This window comes from Neoarius graeffei, chromosome 24 (assembly GCF_027579695.1).
Source record: "Neoarius graeffei isolate fNeoGra1 chromosome 24, fNeoGra1.pri, whole genome shotgun sequence".
NCBI classification, from domain to species: Eukaryota; Metazoa; Chordata; class Actinopteri; order Siluriformes; family Ariidae; genus Neoarius; species Neoarius graeffei.
This window is the reverse complement of record NC_083592.1, coordinates 47,202,394-47,220,288: the sequence shown is the minus strand read 5'-3', so window position 1 is coordinate 47,220,288 and position 17,895 is coordinate 47,202,394. Positions and strand designations below refer to the sequence as shown.

Here is a 17,895-nt window from a genome sequence, read left to right as displayed (position 1 = left end):
TTAGGTCTGAGGTGAAGATTGCGATGCTAATAGCTAAGAAAAACATTAGCGCCTCTTTCTTTGATGATTTCAACAAGTGCGTGGCTGGAATGTTCCCAGACTCTTCCATCACAAAGAAATTTTCCATGGGGAAAACGAAAGCCTCCCAAATAATCAAAGGTAAGCTACACATGTTTACATTAAGTATGTCCTGGCTAAGACCTCATAAATAGCCTAGTGTAAACTAATTGGTGTATTAACTGTTTTATCCACTCATTGTCTATTTTATTTTCTATCTGAAACTTACCCATTTTAAATCACTCTTGGTTTAATATCTTATATTACTCTTTCTTTATTACTCTATCTATCTATCTATCTATCTATCTATCTATCTATCTATCTATCTATCTATCTATCTATCTATCTATCTATCTATCGTTCCGAGGCCATGACTATGGTAAAACCATAATAAATTGCAATGGAATTGAATTTATTGACTGGTTATATAATGACCTTTCTTATTTTAACATAAGATACGTATTTTAGCCCTTAATTTGGGAAATAACTGGTACCACTGAAAGCAAATAAAAATAAATGTATAGTTTATTCACAAATGCACTCTATAAACCATAAGCATATTGAGTTTGGGTCTTGGCTATCACCAACATGCACCAGAGTACAGGAAATCACAAATACTAGATAGAAAATTGCCCCCCATTCAACTACACACCCACTTTTGGTGAAGGGTATGACTTTCTGAAATTTTCCCTTATTTTGAGTTAAAAATCTGGGAAATATCCTTTTTTTTCAAACCTCAAAGTTGACAGGTATGCACGGGGCTCGAACCCGGACCTTCTTGCTGTGAGGCGACAGCGCTAACCACTTCACCACCGTGCCGCCCCCGCAGTTATTTCATTATAAATTTATTTTGCCATTATCACGGAGTTTCAGTAAACAGACCATTTATTTGTTCTTTTTTTAGTGTAGTAATATGGTAATATGTATTATAATTCTTGTCCTTGGTAATAGCGCATCTGCTAACCATGCTAACTATCAATATGGCCAGCTAGTTTCTCAGCTTTTTTGTTTTGTTGCGTTTTGTTTTGTTTGAGAGTATAAACACACTAATTTGTAATGACTGGAATGTCTTGTTTTCTCAGATATCGTATGATCTCCAAATAGATCACTTCATTAGCAGTGAAGTGTTTTTTTTTTATTTATGACTATTGCTTAAGAATCGTCAAATAATCCTGTCAGATTATGTTATGTTGGCTAGACGTATAGCGTTAACAGTCCTGAACTTTTTGGATTATGTCCTGTTCATTTAACTTATGTTAGCTAGCTGGCTAAATGTAGCATTGAGGACAGTTAACATTTATGAAAAGGACTTAAAAATCCTCTCAGAAATCCTGACAGTTTTGTTTATCTTAGCAAGCAGGCTGTGTTAGAAATGAAGATTGCAAGCATTTATAAAACTCTTTCAGAAATTCTGTCAGTTTAGCCTGTTAGCAAGCAAGCTAGGGTTAGTTCTGATGAGTCCAAGCATTTTTTTTTTTTTAAATAAAATCTGACATAAAAATCCTCTCAGAAATCCTATCAAGTAGCTGATTTTAGCAAGCAGGTTAGTTTTCGGAATGAGAACGGGAAGCATTTATGAATTTTGGTTTAAAAATCTTGTCAGAAATCCTGTCAGATTAGGGTGACCAGATTTCCCTAGTCTGAAACCGGGACACTTTTGCGCGCGACCATGCTCGTGCACGCACACCTTTTTTTTACGTAAACGTGACACTCAGAGAGGTGCTCTTATCATTTCGTTGAAGCTCACATTTATCAACATCTCACATGAAATAAAACAAACAGGCATTTTGTTATCTAGTGGCATAGTGGTATACAGATCAGTTAAATTATGGTCAGACAACAGGTTTTGTAATGGCTGAGAATAGGCCAGGCTATGTCCATAGGCCACATTTAAACTGATTTATTTCACCTGTTTGTGAGAACACCAAGAAGAATGCATATGCACATGTAGGCTATATCTCTAAAACTGTATGCACTATAGCATGAACTTAAAAAGTAGATATGTGACCTTAACATAGCCTAGGTCAGGATCAACCTTACTAACCATTCCCCACAACTGAATGAATAAAGCAAGATGTGTACAAAAGTGAACACTTTAATGGAAGGTGCAACAAACTGTTCAACACAGCAATACGGCCAAACTGTCAGAATGGTGTGTTAAACAGAAACAAAAAGGAGACAAGTGATTTGAGAATATACACTCAAACAAAACAGCAGTAAAGGAGGAGAGGGCCGACAGCCTGAGGAAAGCCCCCACAGGAGCGCACAGCATTTGCAACATAGGCTACCCAACTCAGTACAAGAACAAAGCACTTACAGTGTGTGCAGTAGGCTTCGTGTGCATTGTTCTGCACCTCTCGGAGGAAGGGGTGGGTGCCGTGTAAATCTTTGGAAAAGGTACATTTTCTTTTCGGCATAATTGCTGCGGCATTACTGCTGCTAGCTGCTAGACAAAGAACATTCGCGCCAGTTAATGTTGATTTTATTGTTGCATGGCAACCCGTTCTGTTGTCTGGAATAATGTGGCTAAATAAACACCCACGCCACAAGGCCAGAGGGCAGTAACCAGGAAAGTTTGCGATTCCTGTCAATTCATCAAAATAGTAAATGCAGACATTTCTCCGCTAATGATTCCCACGCTGCTTAGTCGCAAACGTCGCGAGTGGCGAAAACCGGGACATATCCGTGTCCCGACAGACTTTTGTCGCGACTCGGGACACAACCCCAAATCGGGACTGTCCTGGTAAAACCAGGACGTCTGGTCACCCTATGTCAGATTAGCTTATTTGAGCTAGCTGGTGAAGATGTTATTCAGGAATGGAGTTATGTGGAAACTGTGGCTTCGTACAATGTAACACAACAATCATTTCCTGCTTTAGGCAAACTGAAATGGGAAATATACCGCCTGCAACTTCAAAGCAGCTTGTGGTGGGGGATCGGTGGGGACTGGAGAAACCAGAAGACTCTGATAACCAGCGAAATGTCAGCCGTTCAGGAGGCCTGGGGGTCCATATCCCTGTCACTATCACCTCTCCACCGGGAGAGACCACTCTCATCGCCAGTACGCACTGCTTTTAATATGGAATGCTATGAAATAATAGTGGGACTCCATTTGCTTTGACAAAAATATATTATCATGTAAAAAAATGACTGTTAATCTTGTTGTCTCTAAATAAACGCTTTATTTATGTACTTAAGTGAACAGTATAGACAGCGAAACAGTGCCCATGACTGAGAAGAACCTGGAGGAAGTGAACCAGAGCGGTCCACGCCCTATCCTTCCTTACAGTTCCATGTTTATCTTTGGCCCAACTAACCCGTGAGTGTTTGTGTGTTAGTTCATGTGTTTAAGGTATAACCTGGTCAAGTGGCATAATGCTGCTGGCCACTGGCAGTCTATTGCGATTTTTTAAAAATATGCAAAGTAAAGGCATTTGTGTATTTAGGGTCAAAGCTTTTTGTTTTAAGCAAAGGCCCATGCTCTGCTACTCTCTTAACCTATAGTCACACTACAGCTTGCGATGCTTTGCGATGGGTTGTCGATGGAAATGAGGCGTTTTGGTGACAATGCATGGCGATATACAGGTGAGTTAAAGTTGTGGTCATACAACAGGTGAACACTTGACTGTCACACCTTCGTGTGCTTGAGCCTGGCGCATTTCGAGCGGTCGTGCTTGCACACGGAGCATGTTGTGCACGCTCTTGGGACCCAGTCGTTATGGGAAACACCTGACACTGATTTGAGCGTAATCAGCACATGCATATAAGGACATTGTTTTCACAGAGGTTTTGTGAAGTATTATCACAGTCATGTTTGTTTCTAGCCATGTTTACTGTATGACTCTGGTTAAATACTCTGCTTTGACACTGCTTTCTGTTTTGCTTTCATTTGTGTTTTGTTACTCTGACCTTGCCTCACATTTTGTTTTTTTTTTTAAATATCACACCTGCTAATAAACACTCTTCCTGCAATTACATCCGTCTGTCACCACATACCTGGCAGAATACTTCGCAAAGTCTCTGTGAAAGCAGCATCCTTATATGCGCGTGCTGATTGTGCTCAAACCAGGATCAAGTGTTTCCCATAATGACTGGGTCCCAAGAGTGCGCACAACACGCTTTGAAGGATCCTTGAATGTAAATGCACTTTTCAAGTCTAAGAAGGTTAAGCGATGGTGAGCCGCTGTGTTGACGAGGCTCCTGCGAGCATCACGGACGTGGATTACATCTCAAAAGGCTCGAAGACGGTTCCCTGAGCTTTGGGAAATATTCTCAAACCCATCTGTGAATATTCACTGCTTAGGTTGCCGACGAAAACATCGCCCCCAATGCATGCCTTGACATTTTTCGCAAAGTTTTTGGCCACTCACAAGGCAGAGACGCACCAAAAAACAACTCGCGAACCTCGGAGAACGTTTGCTGTGTATCACAGGATTGGTGACGATGCTACCGATTTTTCATCGTCAGGTATTCGCGGACTCATCGCGATCTGTAGTGTGACCAGGGCCTTAGTCATAAATTCACACAAAACTACAGACAAGCACACAACAAATGAATACAATATCTATTAATGCAATAGTCAGAGTTATGATCTAAGCTCCAGTTTATGAACATGCATATGAATCTCCTGATTCTTTACCTCTTGCTTGCAGGGTGAGGCGTTTGTGCCACTACATAGTCAGTCTGCGTTACTTTGAGATGTGTATCCTGATGGTTATAGCCATGAGCAGCATTGCACTGGCTGCTGAAGACCCAGTTAATGCCAACGCACTGCGGAACTCCGTGTGTTTCATTCAAATTGTATAACTATCTGATTACATTACAGTACTTTTCCTTTTCTTCCTTGTTTTAAACTCTCTCTGAATAGGACTTTAATATTACCTTTTGTTTTGAAAGGTGCTGAAGTATTTGGACTACGTCTTCACCGGTGTGTTCACATTTGAGATGGTAATTAAGGTGAGTGCAAACTTAATTTTGTTTTTTTAGACAGTATAAAAAGCAGGTGCTCTTAAGAGGAGTTTATCATCATGCTTTTTTTTTTTAAACGTGCTACATTATATTTGCTTAACACTGATACATCTATGAGATGTCACTTTTCCCCTGTGAGAGTCTTTTTTAAAGTCTCCCACATCCGGATTCAGGAATTAACAACCCCGATTCCAAAAAAGTTGGGGCAAAGTACAAATTGTAAATAAAAACGGAATGCAATGATGTGGAAGTTTCAAAATTCCATATTTTATTCAGAATAGAACATAGATGACATATCAAATGTTTAAACTGAGAAAATGTATCATTTAAAGAGAAAAAATAGGTGATTTTAAATTTCATGACAACAACACATCTCAAAAAAGTTGGGACAAGGCCATGTTTACCACTGTGAGACATCCCCTTTTCTCTTTACAACAGTCTGTAAACGTCTGGGGACTGAGGAGACAAGTTGCTCAAGTTTAGGGATAGGAATGTTAACCCATTCTTGTCTAATGTAGGATTCTAGTTGCTCAACTGTCTTAGGTCTTTTTTGTCGTATCTTCCGTTTTATGATGCGCCAAATGTTTTGTATGGGTGAAAGATCTGGACTGCAGGCTGGCCAGTTCAGTACCCGGACCCTTCTTCTACGCAGCCATGATGCTGTAATTGATGCAGTATGTGGTTTGGCATTGTCATGTTGGAAAATGCAAGGTCTTCCCTGAAAGAGACGCCGTCTGGATGGGAGCATATGTTGCTCTAGAACCTGGATATACCTTTCAGCATTGATGGTGTCTTTCCAGATGTGTAAGCTGCCCATGCCACACGCACTAATGCAACCCCATACCATCAGAGATGCAGGCTTCTGAACTGAGCGCTGATAACAACTTGGGTCGTCCTTCTCCTCTTTAGTCCGAATGACACGGCGTCCCTGATTTCCATAAAGAACTTCAAATTTTGATTCGTCTGACCACAGAACAGTTTTCCACTTTGCCACAGTCCATTTTAAACGAGCCTTGGCCCAGAGAAGACGTCTGCGCTTCTGGATCATGTTTAGATACGGCTTCTTCTTTGAACTATAGAGTTTTAGCTGGCAACGGCGGATGGCACGGTGAATTGTGTTCACAGATAATGTTCTCTGGAAATATTCCTGAGCCCATTTTGTGATTTCCAATACAGAAGCATGTCTGTATGTGATGCAGTGCCATCTAAAGGCCAATTTATGCTGACAACCCAGTCCTCGCAGATAGCGTCGCAGACAGTGTCTGCGTAGCCCCCCCACCTTCGCAGACGCTCTGCGCGCACCTCCCAAAAATTGTGACCACCGCAGAAGCCTCGCAGACAGCGTTGCAGACAAGAGGGCTCTGATTGGTCCACTCTACATCCACTGTACACGCACTTCCGCTTCCCTACTTTCCCGGTTTGTTTTGTTTTCACGACCGGCATTTTTAAAAACACGAGCGAAGATGGAGCAGCATGAAGAGCGGTTGATTGAGGAAGTACGTACATCTATACGACTCCTGTTCTAGTCATTATAAAAAAAAAAGTTCTAGTCATTATAAGTAACCGGAGGATAAACACTCCACTAAGCACACCCACCAACTACTCCTAACGACTTCGCGCCCCCTTGCGTTGTGCCGGTGAATAACATCGCGCATGCCTATTATCCCCGCTCAACAATAAATTACAACTGTCTGCGAAAAGCTGTCTGCGAAAGCCTTGTCGCACGAGCATACAGAGGCCTTAAGGGCCCAAAGATCACGGGCACCCAGTATGGTTTTCCGGCCTTGACCCTTACGCACAGAGATTCTTCCAGATTCTCTGAATCTTTTGATGATATTATGCACTGTAGATGATGATATGTTCAAACTCTTTGCAATTTTACACTGTCGAACTCCTTTCTGATATTGCTCCACTATTTGTCGGCGCAGAATTAGGGGGATTGGTGATCCTCTTCCCATCTTTACTTCTGAGAGCCGCTGCCACTCCAAGATTCTCTTTTTATACCCAGTCATGTTAATGACCTATTGCCAGTTGACCTAATGAGTTGCAATTTGGTCCTCCAGCTGTTCCTTTTTTGTACCTTTAACTTTTCCAGCCTCTTATTGCCCCTGTCCCAACTTTTTTGAGATGTGTTGCTGTCATGAAATTTCAAATGAGCCAATATTTGGCATCACTTTCGACATTTGATATGTTGTCTATGTTCTATTGTGAATACAATATCAGTTTTTGAGATTTGTAAATTGTTGCATTCTGTTTTTATTTACAATTTGTACTTTGTCCCAACTTTTTTGGAATCAGGGTTGTAATAAAGGATGACGCTGCCTTTTTTTTTTGAAAGATGGTGGATTTGGGCTTGCTGTTGCATCCAGGCTCGTACTTCAGAGACTTGTGGAATATTCTGGACTTCATTGTGGTCAGTGGAGCCCTGGTGGCATTCGCATTCACGTGAGTCATATTTTAAGTATAAATTTCAGCACTTAGAAGAAACCTCACCATTACTGCGATGCACCATTTACGTTCTGTCTCTTTGTCAGAGGTCAGTTTAATATACGAACCCAGCATAGTGTCATTTCAGCTCTTGAGTAGTGTGTGTGTGTGTGTGTGTGTGTGTGTTACATAGTGTAGAAATGATTGTAAAACAATAATTTATCAAGGTTCTTTGAGCTTAATAGCTATATTCTCACAGGCTCTGTAGAAGTGTATTCTGAGACTTTGCTCTGACAGGCAGCTCAAATCTGAATATTTTGGTGATAATGTAGGAATTATTTGATATTGACATGCACTTTAAATTGTTTCAGGGATCCTAACAGAAAACCCCCCCCCACAAATCCACTTGTCTGTTCATATTTACAGGGTTTAGATAAAACGTTGCTTTTTATTCTGCTATGGTTGCACAGACTCTGTGCTAAGCTACAGTAATTCCTTTGTAAACAGTTATTCCACAAAATCGAGTCGTACATGAGCTGATAGCTGACAAGGCACATAGCACAGAGTTGGCTGTAAATCATGTACAACAAGATTGAGTGGAATAACTGTTTTATTCTATCCATATTCACTGGATTTTGAGAAACTGAGCATTTTTATTTGTATATTTTGCAAATTAGATAAATAAAAACTTTATACAAAATGTCCAACAAAATAATTTCCACTTAGAATGTAAACAAACCGGCAAAATGACAGTGGCAATTTGTGAAAAATGCTATAATAATAATTCTTGAAAAAAATATATATGTTCTTACCATCAAATACTTTTATTACATATTTTGTAGCTTTTTTTTTTTTTTTTGCATTTTTAGGGGTTTAGTTTTCGAGTAGAGCTTTTATTTCGTCCTCAGTTGGTTCAGTAACACGCTCCGCCATTTTGTTATTCTTCTTTAGGGTTTTTTGGTGGCTGGCAAACTAACTTAAAGGTGCATTACTGCCACTGACTGGGCTGGAGTGTGGAACAGGAGATATTGGGGGGGAATATATATATATTAGGGGTGGGACTAGATTAAAAAAAAATCTAATTAATTACAGGCTTTGTAATTAATTAATCTCAATTAATCTCAATTAATCGCACGACCGTATTTGCCCCAAAAGCAACATTTATTTTATGTAACTAAATAATATTAGTGCTGTCAAGCGATTAAAATATTTAATCGTGATTAATGTCGCGACTGTCATAGTTAACTCGCGATTAATCGCAATTTGATCGCACATTTTTGTCACATGAAAAACCATTGTAATTCTCTTATCAGCATAAAAAAGTGAATGGGCTTGCTTTGTACCAATGTTTTTTTTTATTGCAGAGCATAACACGTCTTGTCACAGCCACTGACATCCATAACTTCCATATTAGATGAGAAAACCAAGGGATGAAAAATAAAGTGCATATCACTGTGAAAATAAAAAAATGTTTTATTTTACTCTTCATTAGTTTCTTTTGAAGAGAAGTATTTGCCATAAAAGAAGAAAAAAACAGATAACAAAAATAAAAACATTCATCATACGTTCAAAAACGTCCATCATAGTGTGGCGCTGTATTCTCTAATGCTCACTGCTTATAACTCTACACCCCCCCGGTGGAGATGAGCTGGGAAACTGAAGACTGAAGGAACAGTATTGAAAAGTATTTTTCCAGTCTCACCTGTGAAAGGTAATCCCATGTGATCTCGTTTGGACGGTAAACCTGTTGGTACAGTTAAACGCAGCACATGAATGAGGCATCTTTATTCTCGGCTACTGTCGAGACGCTATACCAGAGACGGTTGAAGAATCTCCACTTTGCCCCATCCAATATGGCGGCGAGGATGTTTATATGTCTATGCCTTTCTCCATCACTCATACGTACTCTTATTGAAGCAGCGCGCGACAAGCCTCAACAGGAACTACGGGTGACTCGCAGGGCCAAATTAGAATTTGCGTTAACGGCACTATTTTTTTTAATCGTGTTAAATTGAGATCGCGTTAACGCGTTATTATCGCGTTAACTTTGACAGCACTAAATAATATGTGAAGAGTTCAAATAATACACAGACATGATTTTTAGATTCAAACTCATTTAATGGCTGTAAACAATAAATTGTATTTCATTTTGCAATAGTAAACAAAGGTAAGGTCCCTGTCCAAAATTGAAGAGACTAAAGTTTCAGTGCCATTTTACTAACCATTTTAGTTGTTACCTTCTGGATCACACGCCGCAATCTGCAATACATCTCGTAGACCCTTGTCTTCTACCACCGATAGCGGTCTGCAGTCCAGGGCAATCCACTTGGCCAGCGTGTTCGTTAAATTTTCCGACATCGCCCTGCTCATTTTCTTCTGGAATCCAGCCATTTCTTCAAGTTTGCACTGCTGACCAGAACTGCTACCTCGAGCTGCAGCTGTTTCAGTAATCGCGGTGACACGCTTGGCATTTAAATGGTACCGTAAAGTTGACAAGCTTCTGTGATAAGCAAACTCGTTTCTGCACAGTTTGCAATAAACTATGGTTTTATCAACAGTTCCATCGGGTCGTTTTTTTGAATATAGATTTACCGTCCAGCAGACCCGGCGCGCTTTCAAGCTCCATTGCTGTAACTGGAACTGTGTGCATCAGTATATTTGTCGCACCATAACACGGTGCACTAACAACGGTTCCGGTTTGTTTGGCATGCAAACTGCGATAAAATGCGTTAATATTTTTAACGAATTAATTAGTTTAAAATTAATTAATCTTAATTAACGCATTAATGTCCCACCCCTAATATATATATATATTTCTGTTTCTTTTAAATACTTGATAACAAAGCTGCCATTTTGTTTTTCTTTACCCACAGTATATCAACTGATATCTTAGTAGTAGAGTAGCCAATCAGAGCACACGGTTGTTCATATCCAGTGAATGTTGATATATAATGTGTCTGTACTAATTTATGCAAAAATTACAGGGCAAACATCGAAAAGAGACTGATTGTAATGAAAATATTTTCTTATTTTTATATTCGGAGCCTTCAGTCTCAAGAGCTTATTCTATCGAAAACTGCAGTGTGATCTCTCGCACTTCCTGTCCCTCCTGTGCGTGTTATTTCTGTGATGTCGTGTCACGCTGTGTGTATTGTACACTGTGAGTGATCTTTTCTTTTCCTGCTCACTCTCTACTCTCCTTCTTTCTCTCTCCTGTTCGAATGGCGTGAAGGAGCTTCATGGGGTAATGCCTTAACACTCTTTCTCTCGCTCTCTCTCGCTCTTGCTGTCTCTCTGTCTCTTCCGCTCTCTGTTTTGTCCTCTTGCCTGTCTGTGCGTAAGTGTCCTCATCGACTCTTTGTCATTCGTTCATTCATTCATGTTTGCTAGATCACCCAACTTCTCTGCCATTGTTCAACCTGACGTCATTGTGACGGATAAAACCGAGTCTCATTATCTCTTCTCATGATCTCTGTCCGTATAAAATGTATCATTGCATCTGATAACAACCTGGATGCAGCCTGAGCGCTCGTATCAGGGTACTTACATTGTATTTCAGATCAGTGCATGTAACTGTGGCCCTGTCCACACGGCAACGGATTCAGGTGAATCTGATAAAATTGTTTATCGTTTCGGCCTGGCGTCCACACGGCACCGGCGTTTTGGGTGCCCCAAAACGAAATCTTTTGAGAACGGGTTCCAGAGTGGAAAAATCTGCCAATGGCGCCATTGCGAAGTCGTCTGGATGAGTAGAACGGATTTGTTTACGATGACGTCACAACCACATGACAATCCCGCCAGCAAAAATAGGGAAAAAAAAGGAGCGATCTCACCTCTTCAGATGTTGGTTTAAGTCCTTTTTTGGTTCCGTTTCCGGTTGAGAGTACGTCGTGCGCATTCTGGCTGCCGCTTCTCACCAGAGCTTTTTTTTTTTAAATTTAATTTTCTTTCTTTTTCAATTTTCATTTTATTTATTTTTTTCTGTGTGTTTGTGTAGTTTGATGTTTGTTTGAGTGTTTTGTCCGCCGGTTGTGGTGTAGCTCCGGACCCAGTTTTGGGCGTTGGTTCCCTCTAGGCCTTGGTTCGCTGTGGGTGATGCCTGCGCTCCCAGCTGTGGACTGCAGTGAGCTCGTTGCTCATTTTACATTCGTGGTTGTCCAGTGCTCTGCACTTTAATGCTTGGCGTGATGTTCCGAGCGATGTTGCTCGGTGGCGTTGCGGCGGCTGTGCAGGCAGTTTGGGACACACCAGCGCTCTGCGTGGCGGAGCTTCTGTGCTCGCTTTGTGGATCCACGGCGTGGTGTTTGAGCGATGTTGCTGACGGCGTCACGGCGGCTGTGCTGGAGATGTGGGACTCATTTTCATGCGCCTTTTGGTGGGACTGTGGTTGCTACACCACTGGAATTACATCCTGACTCCTACTTGGTGGACTTTTTATTTTGTATTATTTATTCATTTATTTATTTATTATTTTTTATTGTTATTATTTTTTTCTTTGTCTATAATTGTAAAGCGTCCTTGGGTTTCTTGAAAGGCGCTATACAAGTTGAACTTATTATTATTATTATTTTAAGTCCGACAATACATTCCTCAAAAAGGGTGTAGAAGAACAAAGTAATCCATCAACGTGTAGCATTCAATTTATTCCGGACCATTAAAGAATTCTGGAGGATCTCAGAATGTTGGCGTACCGGCTTCCATCTACCCCCGTTCATTCCTCTCTCTCTCCATCTACCCCCGTTCATTCCTCTTTCCGCGTCTCCATTCAAAAAACGAGCACGTGATTTAAAGGGACTATAGCCATAGGACAGGGAGTGAGAAGGTGTGTGCGTGTGACAGTGACAGGGAAGAGCCTAGGCTCATGCTCGCCCTGAATTTCTCTTCAAGTGAAGGCAGAAGAACGTTCAGCGCCTGGCCAGGCTTTCTATGTATTAATTTACATAGACATTTTAATATGAAATATAAATGTCTTAGACAATAGATACTATTTTACGCTACTGACTAATAATCAAAACTTTATGTGGCTGATGCTACAGAAGAAGGGGTTTATGCACATGCGTCTACTTCTTCTATTGTTCTGGTGTCTCCGATGGGACCGTCTTACAGCGCACGTAGAGGTGTGGCATGTGTATTGCATCGTTTTCAGCAAGCGTTGCGTTGCCATATGAACCTGATACAGTACTTTACTGATCCGTTGCCCATGTGGACGCGATATTTAAAAAAAAAAAATCTCGTTGCCGTGTGGATGTAGCCTGTGACTCTGAGTTTGATCTGTTAAATCATGTTGGGTAATAAGGCTGGTCTGGCTCTCTGTCATGACTACGCATCATCAGCAAACTGAACATGTTCATTTTTCCATCTCCAGGCATGTGGAGGAATAAAAAGATCTTCTAATGCATGTTATCATGAGGTTTACTGAAAGAATGCTGTCTATTGCTATATAGACGTAACGTGCAATATGTGTTCAGTAGAATGTAAAGGAGTGACTCTTCAGAATCATCCCACATAACGCTACAGATTTTGTTAGAAAAATCAAAAATCCAATTCATGTGATTCTGATGTTGCTTTAATAAGAAAGATAGATTGTAATTTGTTTTCAGGCAAAACATCAACCCCTCCGAGGGTTAACCTATAGAGATCTTGCAGTCACGTGACCGGAAAGTACACAACCGCCATCTTGTCGGTCAAAAACACCGCTGAACACTGCTGCACTCGTGTGCAGAATGGATCAATTTCAACCGACGGACTACACGGCTCATTTTTCTAATGAACAGATAACTAGATATATGTCTAAAATAAACGATCTACAGATTTGTGACCCTTATGGCTTACCGGACGGAGTTTTCACGACCGGATTTTGAACTGTCAGCGGAATACCCGGACGTGTATAATTACCTCCTTAACTTTCCCTCGCTGTTCAGTGGTGAAGCACTGCGTGCTTATAAATCTCTGGACAGTTATCTTTACAGAAATTCAGGATTTGTCAGCGACTCAGATGTGGCATCTTGTAAACAAGAATCCTCATTGGACGGGTAAGTCACTTAAGTATTGAGTATAGCACTGACCAGCCGATTATAGAATAGAATAAGGTAATTCTAGCTGTAATTCCAAATCGTCCGTCTTGTTTACATGGATCTGGCGTTGGAGAGGTAGAGGCTTGGCAGTGGAGATTTGAGTAGCTGTTTTCTGAGCTTAGTCAACAGGCCGGCTCTGCAGCCTCGCTTTTGCTTCCGCTCCCGGCGCGGCCTCCTTCGCTTTGCTTCCGATAACAATCCACGGAAACCCCGCTGGTCTCGCTATCTCGTCCGGAATGTTTTTTTTTTTTTCTCGTCCGGAATGTTGTGCATGCGATGGAAATCGCTACAAACCGTCATTTTCTGCTGGAAACCAATGTCCAGTAAGTCCATACAGTTGTAGTGGATATTGAAGTCCGGTACAGACGAACAACACACAAAAATACACACAAAAAACATAAAAAACGTGCACAGGTAGGGAGAGCTTGTAGCCGCAGCCGTTGTAGTAGAATTGTATATAGTAGGGTTTTCCAGAAGAAAAGGTAGAAGTAAAAGCAGAAGTAGAACCAGAAGTAGAAGGCGGAATATGGCGTTTGACCGACAAGATGGCGTCTGTCACAATCTGGATCGGCTGTGACGTCACATGCAAGTGCTCCATTGACTGCATTTAATAATTATGCAGTTAGAATGTGAGGATGTAACTTTCAAAGCCAATGAAAATCATATGAACTGGATCTCTTTGTACCGGTAAGAGATCGTGTTTGTGAGGCTGCTGTAGATGGAATAGCTGCGGTTTCTGCGTCCACCTACAGATGCTTTCTCCAAACCTGACCTAAAGGACTCATCATAGCCCTTTTTCCTCTTTTCAACATTGCCAAAAGGGTCTCTCAGCCCTTTCCATTAACTTGACTGTTCCATTCATCCAGTCAGTGGTTATGTCCCATGCTATCAGTGCAGTTGTGTTATCGCTTAAAGTCACCCAGAACTTATTTTGAAAATCAAACACAACAAACTCAAAAGCTAACAGAAACTTATATGGAACAAAAGCAATGTGAAGAATTCTTAGCGTAATTAGACATAACAAGAATAGAAAGGTGATTTGATGCTACAGTGAACACTGGACAAACCTGGAAAACATCTGTCAGTGATGCTTAGCAGGAACGTACAGACAGGCTTGGCAAGGCAAAAGCTGGCAATCCAAGAACAAGATAAACTTGATCAAGAAAGAGTGGTTGAAATGCAAATACATGAAAGGCGCAAGGCTTTGAAATGGGTAAGTCCTTACACAATGTGGAAGTCCAGACTATTTGTGAAGTACTTGATTTCAGGGTTCTAGCTAGGCCTTTTCAGCGTATCAGGCCGATACGCAATGTTTCCTTACTGCTACGCCCACGATATTGCCGACACGCCTGTAAAAGCTGCTGCTACACTAATAAGACTGGTCAATCTTGAAAATGTGGTCTTTTGTTTAACCTTCTCTTGTTATCCCTATGCGGCGGCGACAGCACGTCGCCATGCGAACGTTCTACATTTGGACATCCTCCGCTCCCCGTCCAGGTTTACCTCCTTCCTTATGCTGTGTTCGTGTTAAGAAGCGCTTACGTGCCATGCATGTAATACGTGCTGGCCAATGGCATTTTTTTTTAGGACACAAGACGGTGCATTGAAATCGGCGGAGTAACGGTCAGTAAGGGAAGGCCTACCTAGCCTAAGGCCTAGCAATGCTTGGTAATCCAGAGTAATTCAAGAGCTCATCATCTGCATCTGGGACCCCGTCCACACGTAGCCGGGTATCTGCTAAATCGAAGATATTTTTCTACGTTTTGGCCTGTCATCCACATGAAAACACATCAAAAACGAATATTTAAAAAAACTCCGGGCAAAGTGAAGATTTTTGAAAACTCCGTGTATGCCTTTTCGTGTAGACAGAGATAACCGGAGTTTTGCGTTTTAGAACGTCACAATCCGCGCCACAAAAATGACAACAAATCTGCCCTGACGTCAAACGTGCGACCTTTGTTTACTGCAGAAGCCAGATTAAGCATGGACAAAGAGTAATGGATCGGAGTAGTGCCTTGAAAGCGTTAATTATTGTGCAGGTGCTATTTACATCTTTAATTTTAGAAGCCCAACTACTGACAAGATTCCCAATCAACGTTTTCTCGCGTCTTTTGAAGTTTAGAAGCAATTCTGTCTCCGAGTCTGTCCAGACGAACGAGCTTGGCGCCATGTTTTATGTTTAGGCGGAAGTGACGCCAACAGAGGGCTATTCTGATGTGATTAGGGGGCAGGATTTGAGGAAATAATGCCATCTACAGGTTTGGAATGCTTATGAATGTGATTGAAAACGCAGATGTTCGGTTATGTGTGGAAGGGATTTTTTTCGAAGACGAGGTGGTGTGGATAAAACATTTTTATAAACGGGGGGGGGGATGTTCGGTTTTAAAAATACCCGGCTACATGTGTACATGGCCTGGATGTGATCACCATAGATAAATTTGGTGTCAAGTTAGGCAAGCATCACAGGGCTACTGGGAGCAGTGCAGCTGCAGATTTCGTGCCACCAAACCAACTGGTTGTTTTATTCTTATTCCATAAATATGTCACCAATATAGTTGAATATTAATTATAATAAGTCTTCAGTCAGAAACAATCAAAGCAACTTCTGGCAAAAAAAAAAAAAAATCATCTCATTAATATGAGCAAAAAAGAGTGACTTTCAGGGAGGTCTTCAAGTGCCAGGAAATGCACTGGAATGCATCTCCAAGCATGTAGAACTCGTGAGCTTTCGGGGGCCTAAGGCGGCCCCCAAACCCCTGGCTGTTATGACTGGTGGCACTACACTGATATTTTGGTCTAGTTAGAACCCTGGATTTCTGGTGATTTGAGACACAGGTTTCATTAATCAGCCCTGGGTGAACACTGATGGGAAGAAATCTGTGATACAATCCACACACCCCTCCCACCACCACGATTTCCTCTGTTCCACCATGTCAGCTTACAAGCAATGATGTCTCAAGTTACCAACCTCATAATTTGTCTCAAGTGATGAATGGTTCTTATAGAAATGACAACCAAGTGGAGGTTGGGTAGGTAGTTTGCTTTCCCTTTGAGGGAGCATGACCCCGGTTCCCATCTCACAGCCATGCTCCTCAACCACAAACAGGATCATGTGGATGGTAAATAATGCAAATCTCTCCTTGAGGAAGATGAAAGCCTCTTTAATAGCTGGTGACCAGGAGAGCCTGCTTGAAGGCACTTTGAGAAGCATCATACACACTGGAGTTGCAGACGAACCTTCTATAAAAGTTTTGAGAACACCAGGAACTGCTGAAGCTATCTGATAGGCCAGTACTGCAACGTGCGCTGGTCCATACATCTCTAAGAGACGGGATGTAGCCTAGAAAGGAGACAGAGGTTAAATGGATCTAAATAGCTATGACAGTGTGCCACTGCGTTTGTATGTTTTCGTTTGGCCTTTAAAGATGTTTAAAAGTGTTTAATCTACATAAAATTAGTGTTGATTCAAGAATAAATGACATATTTACTGAATATATTGTTAATTTTGTGCGGCGTTGTGATGTTTTTACTTTAAGCGTTTTTTTTTTTCTTTAACGCTGTGTGATGCAATGCACCAAACTCACAGGCGCTGCCATCTTGGGTTTTTTAGTGATTTTCGTCACCGGTCCATTTATTTATTTATTTTAGTGCTGTCAAGCGATTAAAATATTTAATCGCGATTAATGTCGCAACTGTCATAGTTAACTCGCGATTAATCGCAATTTAATCGCACATTTTTGTCACATGAAAAAACATTCTAATTCTCTTATCAGCATAAAAAAGTGAATGGGCTTGCTTTGTACCAATGTTTTTTTTTTTTATTGCAGAGCATAACACGTCTTGTCACAGCCACTGCAAAGTCGGGCTGGAGCTGCCGATGGGAAAACGAAACCTAAGCCGAGCACCGTGGCTCTTCGTCCCGAGGCGCGGGGCTAGCGCACCCTGCCCGCGCTGGTTCTTTGGGGGGAGGGCAGAGGACTCTGGCTGTGCGGGGCGTGGCATTACAGTCTAGCTGCTATCGTTTTTCTAAGCAAAGTCTCTGTTCCAAGTTCCTGGCAGTTTCAAAAGCTTATGAAAACCCTACATCATGTCACAGAGCGTTAATCTCGCGATAAAAAAATTATCGCCGTTAAAATTGAGTCAAGTTAACGCGATAAGATCGCGACATTTTTGACAGCACTAATTTATTTATTTATTTGTTACTTCCAGCTCAGTCACCGTTGGTTCAATTGGCTTGAAACTCATGATTCCCACCTAATGGTCATATATCTCATCTTGACAGTAAAATCAGCTGAACATGTTGATGTCTCGTGCCCGCAAAAGATCGGATCACTGAGGAAAATTTTGTATTCTTCTTAAAAATCTATGA

At 41.3% G+C, this 17,895-nt stretch overlaps 1 protein-coding gene across 1 annotated transcript in view; it reads left to right on the top strand.

The window, feature by feature from the left end:
* Window positions 1–17,895, top strand: part of cacna1ba (calcium channel, voltage-dependent, N type, alpha 1B subunit, a) — a 380,512-nt gene that overhangs the window by 232,599 nt on the left and 130,018 nt on the right. The window contains exons 21-25 of the mRNA XM_060907396.1: window positions 2,937–3,118; window positions 3,256–3,376; window positions 4,710–4,839; window positions 4,954–5,013; window positions 7,364–7,470. Coding sequence (XP_060763379.1) covers window positions 2,937–3,118; window positions 3,256–3,376; window positions 4,710–4,839; window positions 4,954–5,013; window positions 7,364–7,470 — 600 coding nt within the window. The remainder of the gene's footprint in view (window positions 1–2,936; window positions 3,119–3,255; window positions 3,377–4,709; window positions 4,840–4,953; window positions 5,014–7,363; window positions 7,471–17,895) is intronic.